The sequence below is a fragment of the Sorghum bicolor genome, chromosome 1 (assembly GCF_000003195.3).
Source record: "Sorghum bicolor cultivar BTx623 chromosome 1, Sorghum_bicolor_NCBIv3, whole genome shotgun sequence".
NCBI lineage: Eukaryota > Viridiplantae > Streptophyta > Magnoliopsida > Poales > Poaceae > Sorghum > Sorghum bicolor.
In genome coordinates this window covers 69,000,829-69,027,084 of record NC_012870.2, presented here as the reverse complement: position 1 = coordinate 69,027,084, position 26,256 = coordinate 69,000,829, and the positions used below count along the sequence as shown (strand labels likewise).

At 44.5% G+C, this 26,256-nt stretch overlaps 4 protein-coding genes, 2 long non-coding RNA genes and 1 other non-coding gene across 7 annotated transcripts; 4 read left to right on the top strand and 3 right to left on the bottom strand.

The window, feature by feature from the left end:
* LOC8084716 (translation initiation factor IF-2) lies at positions 2,163-3,311 on the top strand. Its single transcript, XM_002467986.2, has 2 exons — positions 2,163-2,322; positions 2,405-3,311. Exons 1-2 carry the CDS (start codon positions 2,212-2,214, stop codon positions 3,137-3,139), a joined length of 846 nt encoding a protein of 281 aa, XP_002468031.2. The 5' UTR covers positions 2,163-2,211; the 3' UTR covers positions 3,140-3,311.
* On the top strand, positions 3,371-3,442 carry TRNAH-GUG. Its single transcript has one exon. It is a non-coding gene; the product is annotated as a tRNA-His (tRNA).
* LOC8084030 (transcription factor bHLH140) lies at positions 3,592-7,551 on the top strand. The gene is made up of 6 exons (XM_021450857.1): positions 3,592-3,809; positions 3,895-4,043; positions 4,544-5,499; positions 5,737-6,436; positions 6,540-6,710; positions 6,998-7,551. The coding sequence occupies exons 1-6, from the start codon at positions 3,752-3,754 to the stop codon at positions 7,328-7,330; spliced, it is 2,367 nt and encodes a 788-aa protein (XP_021306532.1). The 5' UTR covers positions 3,592-3,751; the 3' UTR covers positions 7,331-7,551.
* LOC8084715 (pyruvate decarboxylase 2) lies at positions 9,444-12,454 on the bottom strand. The gene is made up of 6 exons (XM_002465369.2): positions 11,744-12,454; positions 11,479-11,642; positions 10,457-11,107; positions 10,250-10,367; positions 9,974-10,162; positions 9,444-9,867 (listed from the first exon to the last, which is right to left on the bottom strand). Exons 1-6 carry the CDS (start codon positions 12,281-12,283, stop codon positions 9,697-9,699), a joined length of 1,833 nt encoding a protein of 610 aa, XP_002465414.1. The 5' UTR covers positions 12,284-12,454; the 3' UTR covers positions 9,444-9,696.
* On the bottom strand, positions 18,311-18,807 carry LOC110436585. Its single transcript, XR_002454386.1, has 2 exons — positions 18,697-18,807; positions 18,311-18,584 (listed from the first exon to the last, which is right to left on the bottom strand). It is a non-coding gene; the product is annotated as an uncharacterized LOC110436585 (long non-coding RNA).
* LOC110436583 lies at positions 20,496-26,170 on the bottom strand. Its single transcript, XR_002454382.1, has 2 exons — positions 25,888-26,170; positions 20,496-21,155 (listed from the first exon to the last, which is right to left on the bottom strand). It is a non-coding gene; the product is annotated as an uncharacterized LOC110436583 (long non-coding RNA).
* LOC110436581 (protein CHUP1, chloroplastic) lies at positions 21,864-25,258 on the top strand. Its single transcript, XM_021463931.1, has 5 exons — positions 21,864-22,636; positions 24,131-24,447; positions 24,577-24,688; positions 24,816-24,947; positions 25,030-25,258. The coding sequence occupies exons 1-5, from the start codon at positions 22,016-22,018 to the stop codon at positions 25,102-25,104; spliced, it is 1,257 nt and encodes a 418-aa protein (XP_021319606.1). The 5' UTR covers positions 21,864-22,015; the 3' UTR covers positions 25,105-25,258.

Below are 26,256 nucleotides of genomic sequence, written 5' to 3'. Positions count from 1 at the left end.
GTCCGTCTGCAGTTGAATAGACTAATCGACCAGTCTCCGGGTGTACAAAAGTATGACAACCAGGCCCCAAGCACCAAGCGCACTCCTTAGAATTCTGAGTTGCTATATTGGGCGACCAGTCCCCGGGCATCGAGCGTTCAGTGGTCGCCGGAATTTTCGAAGTTCCGGGCTGATAGACTGGGCGACCAGTCCCCGAGCATCAAGTGCTCGGTGGTCGGTGCAGTCCTTCACATCCGAGTTAATAGACTGGGCGACCAGTCCTCGAGCATCAAGTGCTCGGTGGTCGGTGCAGTCCCCGAATTCTCAAATTGGTGGGCTGGTCGACCAGTCCCCGAGCGTATAGTGCTCGGTGGTCGGTGCAGTCCCCAAGTTCTTAAATTGGTGAGCTGGTCGACCAGTCCCCGAGCGTATAGTGCTCGGTGGTCGGCACAGTCCCCGAGCACGGCGTAGGGACCGGTGGACAAGTCCCCGAGCGTGGTTGGGAACGTAAACGTGCTCGGTGGTCGGCACAGTCTTCGAGCACAGCATAGAGAGTAGTCGACAAGTCCCCGAGCGTGGTTGGGAACGTAAACGTGCTCGGTGGTCGGAGCAGTCCCCGGGCACAGCGTAGGGAATAGTCGACGAGTCCCCGAGCGTAGCTTGTCGACTGGGCCAAACCCCTGAAAAATAAATATAAAGAATAGGTAGTACATGATGTATAAATAAACTTTAGATAAAAATCAGTACTGAGATAAGTTTTAGATTTTTTGTTATAAAATTAGCACAAGTAGTTAATTCATCCTAGAGCTTGTACCAGCTCTGGTCTAGCCAACAATCAGCATGAGGTGCGGAACCTAGACACGCGTGGGATTGTCAGCCTCGCCAGAGAGCTACTGCCGACCACCCGGAACGCAGAGGGCGGATCTCGTGCACGTGTAGGGAGGAGTCGGAGACAGTACCGGCTCTGGAAAGCTCGTGTAGAAGAAAAAACTAGTGTGGCTAAACAAAAAGTTTTTTTGAATGATAATAAAAAATATTATGCCAAAAATAAATAAGATATTAGAAGTGTACTTATCTTTGGATGAAAGTCTAGTCGGTGACGACAAAATTGTCCGGCCCTCGAGCTTTTCGACTTGTCATGACGGTGGTCGCGGTTGTCGTAGCGTCGTTCTTCGCGGCGATTATTATTTGCGACTGGTGGTCAGAGCAAGTAGGCTAAACAATTTGGTCGATGGCCCGAGCAGGTCGGTGTTGTCGATCTGCCTCTCTTTGTAGCAGGGAAGCGGGTGACGCGTTGTCGGCGTGGTCGGAGACGTTGCTGGAGTAGTCGGAGTCGTAGCCAGCGTGGTTGAAGCCGCCGCCGACGTGGATGAAGAAGTGGTTGGCGCAGATCGGATCTACACCTCCTCCGTGGTCATGGCGGTGAAGTTGTTGAAGCTGACGGTGAACGTGAAGTCGCCCGCCATGGCCGCGAAGTCGGGGATGATGGCCATCTTGTTCGTCGGGAGAGCTGTACGCACACCCCCTACCTGGCGCGCCACTGTCGACGAAAGCTAGTCGGCAGTCTACCTTGGGGTATACCCACGGTAGTAGTTTATCGGTAGACGGTGCGCAAACTACGAACTCGATGGTGACGCAAGACACGGACAAGCTTTTTATCCAGGTTCGGCCGCCGAGTTGGCGTAATACCTACGTCCTGCGTCTGGTTGTATTGGATTGTGTTGAGAGATAATCTGTCCTAGGGGGGTCCCTTGCCCCTCCTTATATAGTCTGGAGGGCAGGGTTACAGATCTGGAAACTAATCCTAGTCGGTTACAATTGCCATGGATAATTCGATATCAATTCCTATTCTAACCGACTAGAATCCTGCTTGATCTCCACATCTTGTTTCCTTGCGCAAAACTCCAAGCTGTCGGATCAAGCCTTGAACTCGTCTCGTAATGGGCCAAGCCTCCTGGTCCAAATCTAGCCGTAAGGGTATAGGGGTTTATACCCCCACATTTATTGGAACGGAGAGTTTACTTCCAAGTTCAAACTAAAATGCTGTTGAGATCCAAGAAAAAAAATTGCCCTCGAATCTTTTTTATGACAAAAAGTTGCTGACGATTCTCCAAAAGACAAGTCTGGGCCTACGGTTGATGACTGCCGAGTAACAAATTCGGCCCAGCCCAATCTATCCAGTTGCCAACGCCCCCACAGCCCCGATTCGTGGACAGCCTCATCCTCAGACGAATGCTATCTTCACTGGCCTCGAGCACAAAATGCTGTGGCCGAGCGGATGAGAGGAAGATGGCTGCCACCAGCCTCAGCTCCTGCTCCTCCCTGCCCAGGGCTACTGCAAAAGTAAGCTTCTTCTCTAAATCATCGCGCTTCATCTTGTTTCCTCTTGCTTCCTGATGCTACCTCTCATGTCCACACTCCACAGCTAGCAGGACTACCAAGATCATCGTCGTACTACACCCAGCTGACCTTTTGCTCGAGGCATCCCTTCGAGAAGGCGGCGGCAGCTGCAGCCTTCCAGAAGCTCCCACCCGAGCTCCTCCGGCTGAGCTACCCGGCGAGGAATAGCAAGCATGCAAGAACCAGCTGCCGGCGGGCCACGGACAACGACCAAGCGGCGCCGGCCGCGGCGCAAGAAACAACAGCCAACACCCCTCCTCTCCCAGGCTCTCCCGTTCCCAGCGCGGAGAGATCCCCGGTGACGCCCGGCAATAACGGCCAGCCGCAGCAGCCGGTCGCCAACGCCAACGGCAGCGCGCCGAGCGAGCCGCCGAAGCGGGCGCCGCTGACTGCGCGGGAGCGGCTGCGGGCGGCGCGCGTGCTGGGCAAGTACGCGGAGCCATCGGCGAAAGGCTCGTCGTCGTCGTCGAAACCGGCCAAGCCGGAGTTCGGGAGCGGCGTGCTGGACGCGCTGCGCGAGGCGGACGCGAAGAAGGGCGGGGGCGGTGGCGGCCGGCGCGGGTCGCGGCTGCCCGAGGCGCCGGGCAACCTGTTCGACGACAGCAAGCGTGGGATGCCCAAGGACGGGTGGACGTTCGAGCTGCCGTTCGGGGTGGACGTGTTCCTCGTCCTCGTCTCCTTCACGCTCATCACCACCATCATGTTCGGCACCGCCTTCCTCGTGTGGAAGCTCGGCGCCATACACTTCAACGAGTACTAGCCTGTTGTAGACTGTCTCTAGATTTATGGGGGATAAATAAAGGGCGATTATTCAGTGGTTCTTGAAGTGTTAGATGAGAGAATTGCGTGGCTTTGTACTGTACTATATTTGATCGCCAACACCGGTTTGGCGCAGATTTTTGAGAGAATATAGAAATGTTGAATGTTTGCACGATGCTGGTGTCATGTTGAGTGAGGACTTAAGAAGTTTGTTATGAAGAAGTACAACAAAGTGGCTGTAGTTTAGTGGTAAGAATTCTACGTTGTGGCCGTAGAGACCTGGGCTCGAATCCCAGCAGCCACAAATTCATTTTTGATTTTTTTTCCCCTCGTCTGATTACCTTGGCTAATTGCTCTTTTAATTTTTTTCACTCGTCTGATTAGATCTGGTTAATTTCTCTTTTTCCCCATTTTTCGCCAATTGTCTGATTAGACCGTGCTGCGTAACCGACGTATCAGATTGGATCGTGCTGAGCCGCGGACGGCCAGAACCCGCCGGTTCCCGCGTCGCTGCCTCCACCGCTCCGGCGTTCGCCTTCGTTTCTCGCCTATTCCGCGCCCACTTCTGTGCTTCGCCGTAGCCTCGCACACCAGGTCTCGTCCATTTTGCTGGATGGATCCCGACGCCGGCGGCTCCAGTTCCTCTCCACCACCTCCGTCGGCAACCTCAGGTGCGCCCGATTCGTTCTTCTAATCGAACAGCTCCCGCCGTCGCTGCTTAAACCCTAGAGCGTGCTGTCTCGAACCGTCGTGCAGGCGCGGGCGCGGAGACGAAGGAGGAGGAGCGCGGCAGCCAGCAGGTGGTGCTGGTACTGGTGGGCCCACCGGGCAGCGGCAAGTCCACGTTCGCCGAGGCCGTAGTTGGCGGCTCCACCGCCGGCCGCCCCTGGGTTCGCGTCTGCCAGGTGGGTCCTCCTTCGCTCTTGGTCTCAATGAGTGCAAATGTGCTGACTATTGCTAGTTAAGTTATCCCTTATTCCTTACATATACAAATGTGATGTTTCAAGACAGTGTGCTATTTAATTGAAAAAACACACTTGTTGAATAGTTGAGTGCTAATAATTGCCAACCGATACTTGATTTGGTCGAAATTTCGTCGTTGCAACTTGCGAGTCCAAGTCCATTTATGCTCTCATGTGGACACTTCATTGTTTACTTCACTGCTTACTGGATCAACACTGTAATAACAATTTAGTATGTTACAATAAGGATGCCGTCACACATAGGGAAGCAGAGAATCTCAAATACTAATGTCTTTGTTCCCAATCAACTTGCTTTGCACTTTATCTAGACAATTTTACTCACAGTGTTTTACAGTTTCACGATGACTGTTCACCTGTTCATTAACTAACACAACAGTTACACATATTGACAGAACTCTGTTTTGGTGCTTACTGTTATCCAGGATACAATCGGGAACGGCAAAGCTGGGACAAAAATACAGTGCTTGAAGGCTGCATCAGATGCTCTGAAGGAGGGCAAGAGTGTTCTCATTGACCGCTGTAACTTGGAACGCGAGCAGCGTGCTGATTTTGTGAAGCTGGGCGGCACATTGCACACAGATGTGCATGCTATCTCCCTGGATCTACCTGCAAAGGTCTGTATCTCACGTGCAGTGAGCCGAAAGGGCCATGAAGGAAATCTGCAGGGTGGGAAGGCTGCCCTTGTTGTGAACCGCATGCTGCAGAAGAAGGAGACACCCTTGCTCACAGAAGGTTTCAGTCGGATCATGTGCTGCAATGATGATGGTGACATTAAAAAAGCAGTTGATTTGTATAATGGTTTAGGGCCTTCAGATAGTCTTCCATCAGGAGTTTTTGGTCAGAAGAGCAAAAAACCTGTACAAGTTGGTATAATGAAGTTTCTAAAGAAAGCTGATACTTCCAGTGTTGAGACATCTAGTGGACCTAAGCTTGCATTGACAGAAATAAAGCCAGCGCAGCAAAATCCTTTGCCAAAACAGGAAAATGTTGAAGCTGGTTTTGCCTGCCCAATGGAAGTTGAGAAGGGGTTGAATGACAAGATGGAAAATGAAGAGCATGCTAAAGAAATTGATTATTGTGATGTTGGTTCCCGTACTCTGGCATTTCCATCTATTTCTACTGCTGACTTCCAGTTTGATCTTGACAGAGCATCTGATGTTATAGTGGACACAGCTTTTAAGTTCTTGCAGAAGTTTGATAATATAAGACTAGTTCTTGTAGACCTGAGCGAGAAATCAAGAATTTTGTCATTGGTCAAACAGAAGGCTGCTAAGAAGAGCATCGACTCCAACAGATTTTTCACATATGTTGGAGATATCACTCAGTTGCACACAAAAGGAGGTCTTCAGTGCAGCGTGATTGCTAATGCTGCTAATTGGTAATGATTTTGGTTACTTAAAAATATTTGGTATTCCTACGTACCTTCTTAAATTTACGCTTCCTCAACTAGAACAGAAGCATTATGTTTAATTTTTTTTCTTTTGGTTGAATCATTTTTTTTGAACAAGTTGTGTTATTATGTTTCTGGGCGGACCAAACTGGCTGTTTCGCTTTTGGAGAAGGTCAGTAAACTTATTACAGACAGGGAGATGATATTTGTTCCCTTTTAACGCAGGAGGCTAAAACCTGGAGGTGGAGGGGTTAATGCGGCAATATATAATGCTGCTGGAGAATCTTTACAACATGCAACTAAAAAATGTGCTGATGCACTGAGACCAGGAACCTCTGTTGTTGTTCCACTTCCATCAACTTCTCCTCTGCATCAACGGGAAGGTGTGACCCATGTCATACATGTTCTCGGGCCAAATATGAATCCAATGCGGCCAGACTATCTTAAGAATGACTATACCAGAGGGTCTAAGATTCTTTGTGAAGCATACAATTCACTTTTTGAGAGTTTTGCATCCATTGTGCAGAGCTACATGGGAAAGCAGAACAATGAATCTGGAGCAGAAAAGTCAGCATCTGGAGGGACATCTCCCAATGACACAAAAATGAAGCGAGAGGACAGCCATGGATCTGAAAGGATGAAAAAACATAAGTTGTTTCAACCCATTATGACTTCAAAGCAACAGCATGAGTGTACAAAGGTTAATGGTCCAAAATGCCATGCTGATGCCATGACTTCATCTGCTGTTCCTAGCCAAACTAGACAAGTAGACAACAAAAGGAATGATGTGGTTACCAGAAAGACTTGGGGATCCTGGGCCCAGTCTCTTTATGAACTTGCCATGAACCCAGAAAAATACAAGAACTCAGATTCTATCCTAGAGACATCAGATGAATATATTGTTCTGAAAGACCTCTATCCAAAGGTTTATTATGGATTTTTCTAATTACATACCTTTTCTGTTGTGTGCTTCTTAATGATATTTAGTGATCCAGTTGTCATCTTAGCAAAAATCTTTATATATGCAGGCCAAAAGGCATATTTTGGTGATATCTAGAATGGATGGTCTTGACTCTCTAGCAGATGTCAAGAAAGAACACTTGCCTTTGTTGAGGAGGATGCATTCAGCTGGGGTGAAGTGGGCACAGAAGTTCCTAGAGGAAGATGCAGCTTTGGAATTCAGACTTGGATACCATTCGGTATGATCCTAACTCAAGTTCCTTTCCTTGAGAAGTAGAGTGTGTTTTAATTTGAGGAACTGCCTCATCTTTATTGGACTGGTCCATCATGGCATGTATCCAGAACTTAAGTATGATAACCTCATTACTCAATTTATATAAACATTTTCTTACGAGGGATAATGTGATGGCTAACTGATTTGACTTCTCAAACCAAAGAAATTGGTTATGCTTGGGTTCATTATCCGTCATTCCTCTCGAAACACACTAGTGGCATGTGCAATTTCACATGTTTTTTTTTATTACAGGTTCCATCAATGCGACAATTGCATCTTCACATCGTTAGTCAGGATTTCAACTCTGCAAGCTTGAAAAATAAGAAACATTGGAACTCCTTCACCACATCATTTTTCCGTGATTCTGTTGATGTCATTGAGGAGATTGAACAAAATGGATCAACAACCACCAGCAGTGATGAAAAGATACTCGCAATGGAACTCCGGTGCCACAGGTGCAGGAGCGCTCATCCAAACATCCCAAAGCTGAAATCCCACATTGCGATCTGTAAATCTTCCTTCCCTTCCCATCTTCTGCAGAAAAACAGGCTGTTGTCCTCTACGATGCATATGGACCGCAAGTAGATGTTAGAACTCGATGATCAGTTGTCCTTGCACGCACATTTTGCATGTCGTGCTTGCCTAAGGATAGTGTTGATCAATTTTTTTTTTCTTTTAATGCGAACTAGTGGAATCCTGCCTTGCTCTGAACTTATGTTTTCAGAGACCATTACCTGTGTTAGTGTGCTTACTGAAGATTGGGGATGACATTTGTTTTGGGTCATTGGATCAATATTGAAATTTGCTAAAAATGAACTAGGTCTAGGTTCTCGTAAAAATGTTTTGGGATCCAGATTTTTTTCAGGAAACATTTTAGGTGATCAATCAGACTCATTTTATGATACTATTTTGTCTAATAGACTGAATTCTGATTCATAATGAATATAAAAAAATACATATAAATTAAAATATGTTTTAAAAAATTCTGAACTTTTTGTGGGCGAAGAGCAACTTAAATATAATATATATTTTAATCTGTTGCACTTTAAAATGATTAACTTGAGAAAAATAAAATGGCCGGTGTAGAGGAGAGGCAAGAAACGAAATGAATAGAAACCAGTTTTCACCGTGTCGAGCTCTCAGGTAGCGACTAGCGATGGAGAATCATTTTGTGCCAGAGACGCTTCTTGGTCCCTGTGATGCTCCGATTCTACCGATTCATGTCTTTTGAGAACGATTTATGGTGCCAAAAAGACTCAAATGGCAATGCTACCCATAATTAACTAGAAAACCATTCGTACCCAACTCGCCTGCATCCTTACTGACAAAAATGACAATGCACTTCATCCTGTAGCGTCCTTATCCAGCTGCTGCCTCGGGATCGGCTTCGACTTTCGAGTGCAGGGGCCAAAGGATTACTGAACCGGATAATACAAAATTAGAATTTGGCAATGCTCCATCGAGCAAAACAGCAAGCGCAGCTGTTGTATCGCGCCAGCTAGTGGCAGGGAGCTTTCTCCCACGTCCTGATCAATGACAACGGCGATGTCTTTTTTTTTCCCCTGCAAAAGCTTCAATTGTTTTTTGTATAGCTGTGTATGTTTCTATACAAAGTAACCTTTGCTTCCTGTGTGGCCCGCCACCGAACCCATCACATCACAGACCACCAATCAAATACAAAAAAACATGGTTAATTGGTTATGCAGGGCCACATGGGTTGCCAAAAGCAACACAACATGTCTCCGAGAATGAATAACGTTTTCACATGGATCCAGGATTGGCAACAACATGCTTTGCCTATGTAAAGAATGATGCACGAAGGACGGCAACTTGCCGAGAAAGTTTCAAGTTGATTTTATCTAGGCTTAGGCCTTGTTTAGTACACCCAAAAACCCAAAACTTTACAAGATTCTCCATCACATCGAATATTGCGGTATATGTATGGAACATTAAATATAGATAAAAAAGATAACTAATTATACCGTTTATCTGTAAATCACGAGACGAATCTTTTAAGCCTAGTTGCTCCACGATTGGATAATGTTTGTCAAATAAAAACGAAAATATTACAGTGTTAAAATCTAAAAAGTTTTTGGATAAACAAGGCCTTACCCACCTGCACGGCTGCACACTGATAGGATGATAGGATAAAGCAATCCGCACCGGGGCGCGCACCTCTGTGCTCTACATGCTGCCTCTACGCCAGATTCAGTGCACATCAGTTCATGCACGATCTCTCACAGTATCAGGATCTACTACTACTAGGCTCTAGCCCCCCTTCTATATTCTTCAGCCAGCCGACAATGGACAAAGATCAAAAGAGATAAAATCTACCAGACCACCACTACATATCGTCTGTTCGTCTATATTCTTCAAACATTCCTTTTTTTTTCAAGATAAACATCATAGCATTTTCGTTTATATTTAACAAATATTATTCAATCATAGACTAGCTAGGTTCAAAAAATTCGTCTCGCAAATTGTACAATTAGTTATTTTTTATTCAATTATAAACTAATTAAGTTCAAAAGATCCGTCTTGTAATAAAAATTAAAAAAATTTACAAACTCTTTTAAAACTAAACAAGGCCCAACCGACGATGCACAAAGAGATGCATCTACCGCTACATATCGTGATGCGGATCACATGATTCAATCCCTGGGTGGCGATGTTCACCTGATCACTAAAATCACGCTGGTTTCACAGCACAAATAGTCACAACACAAAATGGGCGATCAGCAACCTGAAAATTCTCATAATTCTTGTGCGATTCACATGGGGAAACAGGGAACACGTAACAAAATTTATACAGGACCACAGAAACACGAGAGAGAGAGAAAGAACCAACGTAACAGAAACGGGCAATGCGTTCACGTTATTCGATTGAGCCCCAGCGTGCTACCATCACTCCCGACACCAGTCGTCTGAGGCTTGGAGCTTGCAAGGCTGCTCTACTGAGGATTCGGTGGCCTGGAGTTGGCAGCAGAAACCCTGGAACCCCATTCCAGCAGCTCTTTGCTGGTGTCGTCCTTGTGCGCGATCACCTCGATGAAGCACAGGCAGTCCTTCTTCTCCGCTAGAGCCGTCTCAATAGCTGCCGTCAGCTCCTCCTCGCACTTCACCTGCACAAGTTATCATTGCAATCCGTCAATACCAGTTCTTCAGCTGAACAGCATCTGCTAGTTCAAATGTTTCCTGTAAGCATTAGCCAAAGAGCAAACAGTTTACCTTGGAGGTCCAGCACTTGCCCTCTCCATTGTGGATGGCATCCACAAAGCCAGTGTAGTTCCAGTTCTTGATGACGTTGTATGGTCCGTCATGGATTTCCACCTCAATTGTGTACCCACCATTGTTGATCAGGAAGATTATGCTGTTCTGTTCACATCGCAGCATGGTTGACACATCCTGTGCTGTAACCTGCATAAGGTTGCCCCAGGATCACATTAATTGAGCCATCATCCAACAAGTTAAAGCAGATAGCAAAAATATTAATTGAGACATCACCTGGAAGCTCCCATCACCAATGCAGGCAATCACACGCTTTTGGTTTGCACCCTGAGCATAGCCAAGCAATGCACCCACTGACCATCCAATTGAACCATACTGCATTTGGAATTCATATCTGCAGCATGCAAACAGTTCTCATGAGAACAAGGCACAGAACAGTTCAAAGAGAAACACATAGAACAGAGTAAGGCACAGAATGCTCACCCACAGCCTTCTGGCAGCTTAAGCTTCTGGCAATTGAACCAGGAGTCACCAGTCTCAGCAATCACAGCACTATCACCGGTCAACATCTTCTGGATGTGCTTGAAGAGCACATTGACTCGCAGTGGCTCATTCGGCTGGCTTTCCAGCGGCTGCCCCTCAGGTACAAAGATCCTCTTGTAGTTCTCATAGGCAGTGGTGTTCTTCTTAACCCTCTTAGCCAATTCAGACAAGTACTCCTTCATCATCACACATCCGAATGCCGGCCCATTACCAATTATCACACGTTCAGGCTGGACGATGATGGCCTTGTCCTTCTTGAGGAGGAATGAGTAGCCAACAGAGCTGTAGTCATTGAAAATGGGGCCTGCAAAGAGGTAGGCATCTGCGGACTCAACAATCTCAGCACAGAAGGCAGTGCTGACGGCGCCCCAGTAGGTGCCGATGAAGTGGGGGTGCGTCTCTGGCACAAGACCCTTGGCCGATGGCATCACTGCATAGGCATAGCCACTGGCATCTACCAGATCGACAAATGCCTTTCCTGCCTTTGCCACACGCAGTTTGGGGCCGCCAACAAGCACTGGCTTCACCGCCTTGTTCAGGAATTCGACAGTTGCTTCCACTGCAGCCTCTAGCCCCATCTTGTTGCTCATCCTGCAGTATTATTACAACAGAATTATTAATATCAAGATTTCTGATAGCATCAAGTTTCCCACATTTTGCAGTGCCATATTATAAGTTTACAGACTTGACACTCGTTAAATGACTCGGAAAAAAATCATAAGACACTGCATTATCACATAAGCCGATTGTTCATCTAGTCGGAAGATTTCATCAGATGACTTCATGTATGATGATATTGCATTGCCTCAGTGCTACCTATTCAATTAGCACGTGACAGCAGTGGGATAAATAGTTACAAATCTGAAGAGTTTTTTGGTGGATAAGTTTCATGATCCAAGCAAAGCTACTATCAACGTTACCTAAAAAACAGCCCGTGAATCTGAGTACAGGACAGGTGGTACCTGGGGGCGAGGAAGAAGGGCACGGGGTCGCGGCTAAAGGTAGGGTGAGGCAGCGCGGGGAGGTTGCAGCTGATGCTGAGGTACACCGGCTTGCTCTCCCTCAGTGCCGTGGCAATTGCCGTGTCGATCTGCTCGTGCGCGTCGTCCAGATTGGTCACCACCGCCTGAATCCATGAACAAACAAACAAGTCATTAACCAACCCGACGAAACGGACACTTACCCACCAAAAATCACAAGCAAAAGTGGGGGCACGCACGGACTCACCTGGTGGCAGGTGACGGTCTGGAAGCAGCGCAGCTCCTGCGAGAAGTCGGGGATGCCGATGGTGTGGTGGAGGATGCGGTTGGTCCCGTAGTCGTTGGAGTTGGGCCCGCCGGCGATGCAGATGACGGGCAGGTTCTCGCTGTAGGCGCCCGCGATGGCGTTGAGCACGCTGAGGCCCCCGACGGTGAACGTGACGGCGCAGGCCCCGACGCCGCGCGCGCGCGCGTACCCGTCGGCGGCGTACCCGGCGTTGAGCTCGTTGCAGCAGCCGACGAGGCGCAGCCCGGGCTCGGCGATCAGGTGGTCGAGCAGCGTGAGGTTGAAGTCCCCGGGGACCGCGAAGACGTCGTTGACGCCGACCTGCACGAGGCGCCGCGCGAGGTGGCGCCCCAGCGACGCCTCCCCCGCCGACAGCGTCGACGCGGGCTGCGCCGGCGTGGACGCCATCGGGCACCCCGGCGCCGACGCCGGGCAGCCCACCGTGTCGTTCGACGCCGGCGCCGCCGCCGATCCGTTCACGGATCCGACGTGGGTGTCCATGGATCGATCAGGCTACCAACGGACCAGAGGATCAAGGTGGGTGGGTGCGAGGGGGCGGCCGAGTGGAGTTGCAACGGATCGGAGGACAGTGGTGGGTGAGAATATAATGCGGTTTCCTGGGGTTTTTCTGAGGTTTTTCGCTTTTGACTTGTGTTGGATTTGGACCTGGGCGGAGGCACCACCTGTCGTTTTATACCGAGGTGGCGCAGAGGGGCGTGCACGGGATTTTCGTGTGGTCACGGGGGCGTTCCGCGTAAAATTCGTCCTCTTTCGGGGAAAACCAGGGGCTGCGCGGCCGCGGTGGGGAAGGGCGGCGAGCCCCGCTGGGGTTGCACTCGCGTGGGACTGGGATGTGGGCTGGGACAGGGATGCCGTGCGTGATGGCCCCATGCGTCGGTGTAACGAAGGGTGAGCGAGGTAGCAGCGTCGTGGGTTTCATTGGATTTTGGATTCGCGCAGCGCTCGTAGCCTCGTAGGGAAAGGCGTGTGCGGTGGCGGTGGTTTTGGTTTGGGGCGCACGTCGCGGTTTTGGGTGTTTGTTTGCGGCGCAAGGTGGACTCTGGTTTGACTCCTTTCCAGCAGCCGCCGCGCGGCGCTGACGCTCTGCGATGCAACTGGCCAGGGCAGCACACCTGGCTCTGGCTCATGTGCAATGTGTCGCGTCGCACCGTTTGTTCATAAAAAGTTTTTAGATGCATCAGGGCCTTGTTTACTTTCACCCAAAACATAAAATTTTTTAAAATTTTTCGTTACAACGAATCTTTAGACGCATGCATAGAGTATTAAATATAGACGAAAATAAAAACGTTTGATCGGAATTAACTAGACAAATCTTTTGAGCCTAGTTAGTTCATGGTTGGATAATAATTACCACAAACAAACAAAAGTGTTACGGTATCGCGAAATTTTTCAGTTCACGAACTAAACACGGCCCAGATATTTCACGTGATGTTGAAACGGTTGTTCAGATATTAATTAAAAAAATAATTACGTAACTTGTCTAGAGACACCAGACAAGTTTGTTAAGCTCAATTAATTTATCATTAAACATGTGTGTTATTATAGTAATTATGGCTAATAATAAATAATTAGATTTAAAAGATTTATCTCCTAGTTTTTATGTAAACGACTATATAATTTGTTATTTTTTATTTATATTTAATATTCTATACATGTGTCTATATATTTGATAAAACCAGATGAAAAAATTTTGGTAGAAACTGAAGGCCGTCGTGCTGCACTGCTAGGTTGCTGAACAACCGGAAGCACAACACAGAACTCTGCAACACGACATTTCTCTTGCGGCCTTGACACGTGGTGATCAAGATCACGACCCAATAATCCATCAGTCACGGCTGATGGTTCATCCCCGTTTACGCCGAAGCCGTCCCATTAGCGGTTGAACTTGCGCGGCCGTACTGAAGACCACCGACTCTGCGTGTTTAGTTCCAAAATTTTTGTTTTATAAATACTGTAATATTTTTATTTTTATTTGGCAATAATATTATTTAATCTAACTAAGCTTAAAAAATTCATCTTACGATTTATAGGTAAACTGTGTATTTAGTTTTTGTTTTCGTATATATTTAATATTCCATACATGTGACGCAAAATTTGATGTGACGAAAAATCTTGAAAAAGTTTTTGGTTTTAGGGGTTTAAAAAAATCAGATTATGCGTCACATTAAATCTTGCAGCGTATGCATGAAGCATTAAATATAGATAAAAATAATAACTAATTACATAATTTATCTGTAATTTATGAGACGAACTTTTGAATCTATTTATCTATGATTAGACAATATTTATTAAATATAAACGAAAATACTATAGTGTTTATTTTGCAAAAAAAATCGGTACTAAACAAGGCCTCACAGATGGTATGTGTTCCCTAGTCCCCCTCCGCGGCTGGTCTAGCGTACGTTGGGGTTGGAGTCGGACGAACACTCGAATGGCGGCGGAATGGGAATAGCGCAATCATGGATGATGAAACCGGTGCAGACTGCAGAGCAGCGAGCGCGAAACAACGTCGCGGTATGCAGGGCGAAGCCAGAAAAGCCTCCCACTGTTTTGCGAGTCGTCGGCTGGATGTGGACCGGCGGCAGAAGAGTCGCCTGCCGCGTGCAAAAACGACTAAGGCTTTGTTTAGTTTTAAATTTTTTTGCAATTTTTTTTTAAATTTCGTGTTACATCCGCATATGCATAAAATATTAAATATAAATAAAATCAATAATTAATTATACAATTTGTCTGTAATTTGGAAGACGAATCTTTTGAGCCTAGTTAATATATTATTAGACAATATTTGTCAAAATACAAACGAAATTACTATAATGCTCATTTTGTAAAAATTTTTGAAAGTAAACAAGCCCTAATTAAGCTGGCGTCGTCACGACCGACACCCGAGGGTTGATGGCTCCCTTCTGCTTTGCGAGTGATTCCAATTATTATTTTATTACAACCAAAGGAAATTAAGAGAGATCATTCTAACCGTTGCTCCAGATGCCGTCAGAGACCTCTTCATTTTAGTCGTTGAAAAAATTGATCTATCCATTTTTTTAATTAAGAAATAAAAGTACTTCGGCCTTCCACATTCACAAGTGAGTGGATACAGCTGATTAGTACATAAAAAAGATCCAAACGATATAACGTAAACAAAACGAAGACACTTAGATCTCCAAACTTCTCATCAGGTGCTTCTAACCCGCTCTCCAAACACCTCTATCATCAGAACCTCCAACGTCTACGCTCATTCTTCATCATCATTCTCTCTTCCTCTTTAGATAAGAGAAACTATTGTATGATCCTGTAAGATTCCTTAAAAAATAACTACAAGGAGTTAGCATTTTTCTTACTGAATATTGTATATTCAACCACAAAACCTATGGTTATCTAGCTTCTCAAACTTTGACTAAAATTCCTTAGCCACGAGCCAAACGTGTGAATATTTTTTTGGGGTGTTTGAAGATTAAAAGGGATGAAAAATGCATTTCACAGGAATGTCACCATAGGACACGAAAAAAAAGAGATGTTAATTTCGTTGTCTCCTTTAAACCACAAAAGATACAACTTGCGTCCCCTTTTCATCCCTTTTTAACAAGTTATACATCTTTTGTAAGTATGATCTTTCTTTTTAAATATCAGAGAAAAATCTTATTCTTAATGGGAGCTTTGTCTTCCAGAACAGATCTTTCTCACCAAAAGTCTCTTTCTTCATGATCTCCCTATATAAAGATTCAGTCAAAAATCACCATTTTTTCGACTACAGAAACCTACACTTATTCCCATCCAAATTGAAGGAGACCAAATTCATTCGGCTAATCTTCCAACCTTCCACATCCATGTGGAAGACATTCCTGCTTCTTACGTAGGGTAGAAGCCAGCCGTGTGAGAGAATATACTTGTGTATATACTAATGTGAGTTCCGATCCAGTGCTCGGTTTCGTCATGTTAATGAGCTGAGCATAAGCTTTACGTAAACCCAGTACAGAAAACGATTTTAACTGTCTTCGATCAGCTGGCTTAATTAAGTTCAGGCATAGATATATAAACAATCGTCTGCTGCCCACAGAGAAGCATGTGCACGTACTCCGTATTCGTTTGTTAAAGCCAACGTCGTAGACGAGTTTCTCAAACGCATGACGCCCCCCAACAGCCAACATGTGCGTATGCAACTGGCCTGGTGCGCTGGTGCCTGTGGACAACTCGTGTACGTGTGGCCCGGCGGCCGGCCCCTCTCTCGGCTCGAATCGCCGTAATACTAGGGCGAGTCAAGTGTCAAACCCAGGGGGCCATACAAAACATGTGCACGTTATTACGATTTCATTCCCGGCCGGCCAGTTTCGACCGACCAGGCGACCACAGAATTATTGGCAGCAGTTCTAGATATCTCGGTACTCGGTTACCCCCGGAGTCGAATAGACGACTGCGGCACAGCAGTTGGATCGGCTCGTCAAGTCGCGAATTGGGCCTTCAAAAGTTTAGCACTTTCGTTTGTTTGTGGTAAATATTGTCCAATCATAGACTAACTAGGGTCAAAAGATTCGTCTCGTGATTTACAGTCAAACTGTGTGATTAGTTTTTGTTTTTATCTATATTTAGTGCTTCATACATATGCCGTAAGATTTGATGTGACAGAGAATCTTGAAAACTTTTTGGATTTCGGGGTGAACTAAACAATTCCTTGATCGTCAGCCAACCGTGTCACTCAGTTGTTGGCGCGCACACATCAAAGCAAAATCTGTGTGTGTGATACATGCATGCATGCACTGATGCTGAATCATAGACCGAGTCAACTGCATGCGTAGCATGACTGTAACAGTATCATATCCATGCATGACTGTAACAGCGTATACAAATTTCAAACCAAAAAACTGTCCATATGATTTGTTAGAAATTTGTTATTTTTATATAAAAAAATTCAAGTTTAAACAAGATATTTTACAAGACTATGTATCATCATATTATTTACATATGTGATTTTTAGTGAATTTAGATAATTTTTTTACTATGATTTACACGAATTTTCATAAAGGTTATAGTTTCCACTAATATATCTATGCACGAGTTTGTAATGGCATGGTAAAGCCTTTTGTGTTTGCTAAGGATTTGTTTGAATATATATACGGGTGGATTCATAGACCTTTTAATAAACCTGTTAATTATTAGCTGAGGCTGCTAACTATTAGTTTATTATAACAGGAGCTATTTTTTAGTAGTACTAAATAATGGATCTAAACAGGTCCTCAGTTTACCAGAATGGGCCGTAAGCTGCTCTGTAGAAGGAGGTTTTTTAGCATTGCGTCTGAACCACGTGACGAAGTCCTTGTCGGTGGTTCTTTTTCGTATTGTCACAAAAAAAAAAAGTCCTTGTCGGTGGTTCTTTTTCGTATGTTGGTGTGGGGTGTAAAAAGCGAGCTGAAACTCTAGAAGTCGGTGCACGAAATTGTAAAAGCTACTATTATCCTGTTGATGAGATGGGTCTGAAACTCTACTAGATGTAGGTGCACGAAATTGTGAAAGAAGATTATTCTTGGCTGCATTTGGGGTCTGAAACCAACGTCTGAATGTGGCCCAACCATGGAAAGTCAGGCTGGCCCGTTTGAAGCCAGCCCAATCTTGGAAAGTCAGGCCAGCCCGTAGCCTTAACGAGCTATAAACGGAGGCCCGCAGGTTTTTGTGTCCTTCCCCAACTTGGAGTGATGGAGTCCCCCACCCCAAGCTGGCAGATGCTTACGGCTCTTGCATACTCCTGCGAAGTGAACAGCCCTAGTTTAGCTTCTATGGAAATTCGTCACAAGCGATACGATACCCACGTTTATTTACCTCCTATACTATATTGTGTTCTGGTAGAACTTGTCAAGTTTATAATATATGTAAATTTGTGCCTTCATACGCATACGAAGGCGCCTAATCTCATGGAAATTTTCACCGTGTCATCTGAAAACAGAAGATGACATTTTTCCTGTTTATTATTTCCATTCAACTGTTTTACTACCACGAGCAACCACGTGCATGACTTATTCTCCGTTGAAGGATTTTGGATATAAGCAAATTTACTCATCTTTTCCGGTACGCGGTTTCATATTGATCCAGCACTTCAACAACCCATTTCAAATCAGGAAGTCTCACTCCAAACTTCAATTATTGGAACTGGATCTCTACAACAGAATTATATAACGCACATCACAGTGCAAACATACCTTGTTTGAGGCTGCCATGCCATGCAGGCAAGACCATATCGGAATAAAAATTATGCCCACAAACGCAATTGCAGCAATATCCTGATCACCCACAAGCACAAGTTATTGAATTACTAAACCATTTTGTGCTATGAACTTGTGATAGAACTAACAAGCAATGAAATATGGATAAGAAATTGAACTCCACAATCGGAGGTGTAAGTATAAACTGGCGGTGCTTGAAGCTGCTGCTGAGTAAATGGATGGTCTTCAACATCAACAGAAAAGATGGCAATAAGTGCTTATTCGAAATGATGTAAACCACAAAGCTAAGGTAAGAGTAATAAGACCAAAGTATCCCATTGAATAGATTAATTTAGGGTACTTCTAGATTTGTGAATCACACTCTTCTAATCTCTTTGGAAAAAAAAGGAAAAATGACTGCTGTGAAGAGCTTATTCATGGTGGCTGCTAGACCAGCCTGCTGTGAAGAGCTTGATACGGCCAGGGGCCTCATCACCATTCACTGGAAGCATAGAAGTCGTTGGTGAAGAAATTCCCTCGATGAACCCAGTCCTTCAAACACTTGAAGAACTGAATCCACCCCAAAAATGTTAGACCTAAACAAATGGTTATTTATTAGTTCCAGAAATGCTTCACAGGAGAGTTCAAAAGGAGGGAAAGCGCGTTATGCAGGTTTTGGAGCAGAGATGAAATTGATGTAGTTGAAACCTGGCAAAAACATGCAGAAAAAGCTTTTGGCAAACTGAAAGGACGAATGCCAACGGCTGAACCCAAAGCATCGAGCACAGAGGGACAGGGTGTCGGTGGGCAATGCCCCCGCCACACTGATCAGTGATCACTGACTGACCGCGGCGGCGAGGAGGACGCAACGCAACAGCGACCGCCTGCTCGGGGTCCCGGTCGCTGTCTTCCCACGTCGGCCGTGCGTGTGGGCGAAGCTCCCGTGGACGACCGACCGGTCCTGTCCTGTTGGATGAGCGCGACGGACGGCGCCATTGCCCCCAACTCTTGTTGTCGTCAGGACCAGCGGAGGCCACCAAACCTGCCTCTGTTCCGTTAAGACTAGACCAGCAACACCAAACTCCAGTTAGACCTGCGTACAAGCACACACCTACCACGTACTCGCTACTGCTCAGCACGCCTCTCAGATCCTCTCAAGTCGCAGTTTCGTTTGGCCATTGGCAATCTTCAATTCTTTAGACTTCACTAGACTGGTAAGGCCTACATTGTCCTTCAAACACACTATTGATGTCCCGAAGGCACGGGTTCGTACTAGCTGAAAGTATTGTTTGCTAATTTATTATGAAAGAAAACACTGCTTGTTGATAGAAAAAAAAAACTCTGCGGGCGGCGTGAATGTTGGCAACACAACCCAAACGATTGTCTCTGATGACTGAAGGGGAATTTCTGGAGCGGAAAAGGCAAACCACTGGATGGAATCAAAACAGTGACTTGGAACCGAAGAACGGCAAGTTAGGTGCCGAGCTGGGGAGGAATATAGGCATTGCTTGGGTCCAGCAAAACAAAAATGTACCTGTGGTCACCTAGGTTTCTTTGGAGCACCGGCTACGTCGGTATAGGATCCATTTAACATTCAACACTGCTGTTTGCTGAATTGCTGATGAAGCAAGTGGCTATACAACAAGCTGTTTCTAGTTTATTTCTACTGTTCTATGATAGTGCCCCTATCTTCCTACCACTGCTGCCATCCTGTGGGAAACATTACAAACAGCTCGGTAGTTCAGGGTGGATCGGAACACTGAAACTGTTCTCTGGTCCCTGGTCTAAATCGGATGCTATTTGTGATCTAGAGCCGCGTGATGGGATCACTCACCGTCTCACCGAACGAAGCCGGCGTGGTACTGCCTTTAATTTCAACAAGTGCTTCGTCGTCAGCTTGGGCGAAGAAACGGTGGCTCCATCTTGTGTACCACTGACAACGAAATTCCATGGCGAACGTCTGATCAAGCACCGCCCAAAAAGTTTCACACCAGAAAAAAAAAAAGGTTGATGTCGACGCGCACGCCGCCCCGATTTCCAAACGGGTAGCCGTCCTGTCCTGCGTGCTGCGCTAGCTGCAACGCCAATGGCCGGAGTAAAACTCACTTTCACCGTGGCAAGTATGAGGTTGCCTTCACTGACGCAATAATGTTCCGGTGTAACGTTTCCTCAGCCAAGAAAAGTGGCGTCACGATGTACGGACGCTTTGGCAGCTTCTGTGCCTGAATCAAACTAGTACAGATTATTTATGAATATGAATATCCTCCATCACCCTTGAGATGTGTCGGTCATTATTAACTGTTGGTGGTTTCAGATGAATTGTTAACCAGGACAAGATGGTGAACAGCGTGTAAATAGACACGTTTGTCGGAATCTCCAAGCAGAAACACTGGAGACACTAGCACAAATTTACGAGTTCATGTTATTTTATATAAAAAAAATCAAAGGTATAATAGTTCTTGCGGTGGATTCTCACAATCATAGCTCAAACTCAAGGAAGCGACATGTATCCTGTGCAACTCATCCAGCGTGATTTTAATATAGATTGGACCCAAATGATTGCAAATTTGCAATGATCACTCACTGGTACAACTTCAGTATCTACAGTTTGGCGATAGCTCCGCACATTTATGTGTGACACTGCCGATGCATCTTTAATCACAGTGTCAGATATGCCTTCAGGAGCTCCATACATGAAAGATGATGAAGCATCTTCCATGGTTCATGCACCATAGATCAAATATCTGGCAATTTTGTCAATCAATTCCAAAGGAAAAAAAAATAGTGGGAACATGTGGAACTGCGTAAATGCTAAATCAATGAACTCCTTCATCAATGTGTCAACAATTCCCTATACATCAGGGAACTTCTTGCTATAAATTAGGACCTCTGCACCATGTTACAGAGGGAAACTTCTTGCTGTCAGCTCTGTTTACGCAGTTCTTCTTTCTGTGTTGCCACCTCCGACAACAGTTTCAGAACCTTAATATGTAGGGACACCAATCCATGTTGCCATTTCCCCCCATAAACAGATTGACAGTGACATGGGTTGTTTTTTCCAATACCAAATGGAAAGCTCTAATTGATTCTTCAGATTTCCACCCTCAAAGCAATGAACTTTCATAAATCAGAATGATTGTTTCAGCAAGGTTTGCTAACTGCAATAACTATAGTCCAGAAATTATAGACATTACTTATACAACACGTGAACTGAAACAAACAACCTGAAAGAATGTAGCATCTTCATGTGTTCAAGAAGTAAACACACAGAATTTAACCCTTTTATTCTCTGTTTTGGCCGGCTTTCCCTTTATTTCTTTTTCTTCCTATATGATATAAAACTTTTACTTGCCTGTTATTAGCAAAAGGTGTCCCTCGCTCTGGCTGGTAAAGGAGCTCTATCTGAACTACTTTTACACAACTTGAGGCAGAAGAAAGCTTAAAATCAGGGTTTGCAGTCAGAATTAATAAAAAATTGGAACCAAGAAAGCAACATAATCTCTGAGAAATGATACAGACTAAAAAACAATGAAAAACAAGAGAGAAAAAGGAGACACCATACTAGTTTTCATCTTTTCCAGAACAGAATAGCAATTCAACAGCTAGAGCTAAAATCTCAAAAGCACCTGCTAAAGTAACATAAATTCAACTTGAATCCAAGAATAAAACAAGGGTGATTCGATTGAGATGATCGATTTGGCACACAGGAAAAATGAGAAAACAATGCAAGTATTGACTGCATTTTACTTTAGGGAAGTTCCACAGACAAGTCAGCTACCCCATAGCAATCACTTTAAGGACAAGTAATTAGCCCAGCAACAGCTCCCACCAAACTCAATGCTTGACCCATTCTTGCTTGCACATTTGTAAGTTTCTCTAGCCAAGGCTTCAAACAATGATACGACACCTCACTTACAAAACATCACCTTTAATGCTACCGCTATATGAGTGAGGAGGTAGGAGACATATATAGTGAGAGGAACCCATACCACCATACTGTAACCTCGTCTCCTCTGATGAGAAAGAGATGATGAGAGAGGGTGATGCATGTGTTACGCTTCTAAGAAGCAAGCTCCATGGTCTGGTCGAAAGGAACCGTGCTCTGGAAGAGGAGAACAAGCAATTGAGACACCAAGTGAGCCGATTAAAAGGTCAGATCTCCTCTCTTGAAGGCCAGGATACTGATAAGAAGATGCTATGGAAGAAGCTGGAGAATTCTGCAACCAGCATCAGCTACTCCAAGGAAAAGCAGTTTGTCCAAAGCAATGATGATGCAAAGGAAGCCATGGATCTCAACAGCTCATTGTGTCACAGAAGGCAGCAATTCTCCAGGGCAACACTAGTGAGATCAAGGGCGCCAAGGGTTCCAAATCCACCGCCCAATCCGACATGCACCCAACCAAAGACAACTGTCAGAAAGGAAGGATGCATGGCCCCTCCTCCTCCTCCACCACCTCCACTACCTTCCAAGTTGCAGAGGAGCACAAAGGCGATACAAAGGGTACCAGAGGTAGTCGAGTTGTACCGGTCGTTGGTGCGGCGTGAAGGAAAAAATGATGCAAAGTCTGGATCTGTAGGAATTCCAGCAGCAACGAACAGCAGAGAGATGATTGGGGAGATTGAGAACAGATCAGCTTATGTTTTAGCTGTAAGTACATATTTTTTCTATCATGTTCAAGCATATTGAGGTGTAACATATTGTTCTATTTATCTGCTGATTCCTCCTGTTCTTTTATTATTTTTCCTTTTAATAAACACTTTCAATAAATGGTTGGGACAATATTTTTCTCCAAGGCATTAGCTAGCAGTTCTTTGTTGGATTACAGACATCGGAGAAGGATCGTCACCAATAAATTAATTTCTGATATCCAAAGGGAAATTTGTTTCGTGTATAACATGCTCCCTCATGGTTCAAAGCCTGCTCATCAGAATATATCTATATTCTCTGTCCATCCATGTGTTACTTGAGAGCAGCCAACTTTTTTTTTTAGGAAAAACATTTGGTTTGTTTCAGAATGAGGTTCTCGTGGATAGTCTTGGCCACAACCATTTTAGCTGTTGATTCACAGATAGACTAGCGATACCCCTGCCTTGTCCATCTTGGTAGCTAACATATAGTTTTCAGAGAATTTTTAAGTTAACACTTCACTACAGAGACCATATATAAATATATCTATGTACATAATGTCTGTGATTTTTTTAAAAAAGAATCTTAACAACAATTTTTTTAAAAAAAACTTTTGTGATGTTACTATATAGTTGACAACTCTTTAGTTGTATAACTACTAGCAAAATTGTAATGATGGATCATGGTTCGTACAAATGGTGTAGAACTTAAGCCATGCTTTAATGTTCTCTATATGTCCCCATTAATAAAAAGAACATTTTGAATGTGTGCAGTAAAACCTTAGTTTTTTTTGCCCTTAAGGGCACATGCTCCTACTCTTCCACTCATTGGATTCGCATTGAGAAGTGTGCAAACGCACATCTCAATGCAATTTTGCATTGAGATGTGCGTTTGCATACTTCTCAATGCGAATCCAATAGGTGGGAGAGTAAGAGCACGTGCTTTTAAGGGCACAAAAAACATTACCATAAAACCTTTGCTATGTGTCTTAAATAAAAATCTGGGTTATATGTGTGCATATTTGTATAGAAAGTATTTTTACAATACTTAGCTGTACTGGTTCCATAACATGTTAGAATAGAAAGTAGTGGTCCAAGCTGTTTACAGGGTACTCTCCGTCCTGGAATAGAGTGAACTTTGACATTTGAGAGGTATCTCCAAATATAGTGTATTCAGGAAAAAAGAAGAAGATAATATTTACTTACATAAAAATACGGAGATGAAAGTAGTTGAGTGCTTACCATATTTTCTATAAAAAAAACTTAGATTACACCTTTTAATCATGCGGAATATGATCAGATTTCAACAAATTAGAAGTTAAGTGAGAGCTACATGCGTCTATTGCCCAAAATAGCCACAATGCATTGTATTCTAGGACGGACGGAGTACCACGTCAATACCCAAGCCATCACTTATTTGTGAGTTGTGACTGTTGGGAGTGTCAGTTATTTCCCCTATCAAACTCTTCTCAGAACTAAGCCAAATCAACCACCTTATATTATCAATTTTCAACAGATTAAATCAGACGTAGAAAATCAAGGCAATTTTGTGAACTTCCTTGCAAGTGAAGTTCAAAATGCAGCATACAAAGAGATAGCTGATGTTGAAGAGTTTGTGAAATGGCTTGATGGGGAATTGTCATACCTTGTGGATGAAAGAGCAGTGCTGAAACACTTCCCTAACTGGCCTGAGAAGAAAGCAGATGCCATGAGAGAAGCAGCATTCAACTATCGAGATCTGAAGAACCTAGAGTCAGAAGCATCATCCTTCCATGATGACAGAAGAGTGGCTACACCTATGGCTCTCAAGCGCATGCAAGCTCTGCAGGATAAGTGAGTAGATGACTGAAATCTATTTAACAGAACAAAAATTGTTGACTACCTGCTTCTTTTAAATTCTATATGCAATGATACTAAATCAATACATCAACATTCACCTAATTACACTTTCCCTTTTTGTAGAATTGAACAAGGTATTCATAACACTGAACGAGTAAGGGACAGTGCAAGCGGAAGATATAAGGATCTTAAGATACCATGGGAATGGATGCTCGACTCTGGAGTCATAAGCCAAGTATGATCCTAAACTCCTTGTATGTTCTGTCGCAACTCACAATAAAGAAGAGGCACTTTGTCACAAAGTATGGAGTCCAAATATAATAATAGACATATCTGCATGCCCATCCTACATTATTAAACAGCTAAAGAAGGCTTCCTTGAAGCTTGCAAAAGAGTACATGAACCGCATTGTCAACACACTGAAGTCAGATCCATTTGCGAATGACGAGGAGCTACTTCTGCAAGGTGTCCGCTTTGCCTTCCGCATACATCAGGTAACTTGTTCCGAACCACAAATTACTTTGCAATGACATTTGCATAAACTAATTAACTGATTGCACCGAAACAAATTTGCAGCTTGCTGGTGGCTTTGACGAAGGATGCAGAAAAGCATTTCAAGAACTAAAAACTTATGCAAGCAAGTCAGAGTGATCAGAATTCAAGTGCGTCCAAATAAAGTTGAGATCACACATAGATTATATGAGACACATAGATTATTAAGTTTTGCCGAGGTTGGCTCAAAGGGGACTCCACCAAATCTTGAGGACAACGCTCAATTTTATAAAGTTTAATTTATTTGGCATCAGGTTGCTGATCTCTTGGATACAAGTTGAGGATCTGAAAATTTCTAAACGAATCGTACAAATAAGCACACACCTACTTGGCTACTTATTTGCCTGTTGCGTACCGTCTAGAAACAAAAAAAACTAATCCACCAACATACCCTTGAGAATTGAGATCATTAAGTCCTGGTCGATCATAGAATCATCCAAAAAAAAAGGGCGAGCGCGAAGCATGACAAAAACAAAGCAATGCGAATTGGTTTCTAAGGGGGTGTTTGGTTGAGAGTGTTAGAGTTTAACAGTAGCATTTTCGTTTTATTTGGCGATTATTTTTTAATCATAGGCTAATTAGGCTTAGAAGATTCATCTCACAAATTATTTTTAATTTCGTAAATAGTTTATATTTAGGGTCTATTTGTTAGTCACTTTAGTATCTAAACTTCTAAACACCTCGACTCAAAAGGAGCTAAAATAGTTTAGTCTCATTAGTCATCCAAGAGTAGCTAAAATATTTTTAACTGACTAAAATTTAACAAAAGGAACCAAACAGAGCCTAGGTAGTACTCCGTATATATTCAAACATTCCATGTGGGCAACCAAACGGGGCCTAAATCACTATTCACTAACACACGAACGAGGGCAAGGCATATACCTGGGTCGCGGCGCTGCCCTTCGTGGGTGAATTCGCTGCAGAGACAAACTGGTCGATCAGGGTCCTAACTGACGTCATCTCGCCGCGGCGACACCCCGCCGCCGGTCGCCGTCGTTTGCTTCCCCGCAGTTTTTCACATTTTCCCCACTAGATAGACTCCGTGGAGACGGGATCGGGGACGGGGACGGCTCGCCACCTCATCTGGGCCCACGAGCCAGCGAGACGCTCGCGCACAGTCACCGTCGCGCATCAAATTCCCACTTTCCCTGCTTCAGTTCAGGCTTGTGTTACTGTCATAATCGGCGTATTATTTACTGACTGGTGGGCCAAGATATGTCCTGGCCCCACTTGCTGTGTCACTGGAAGTAT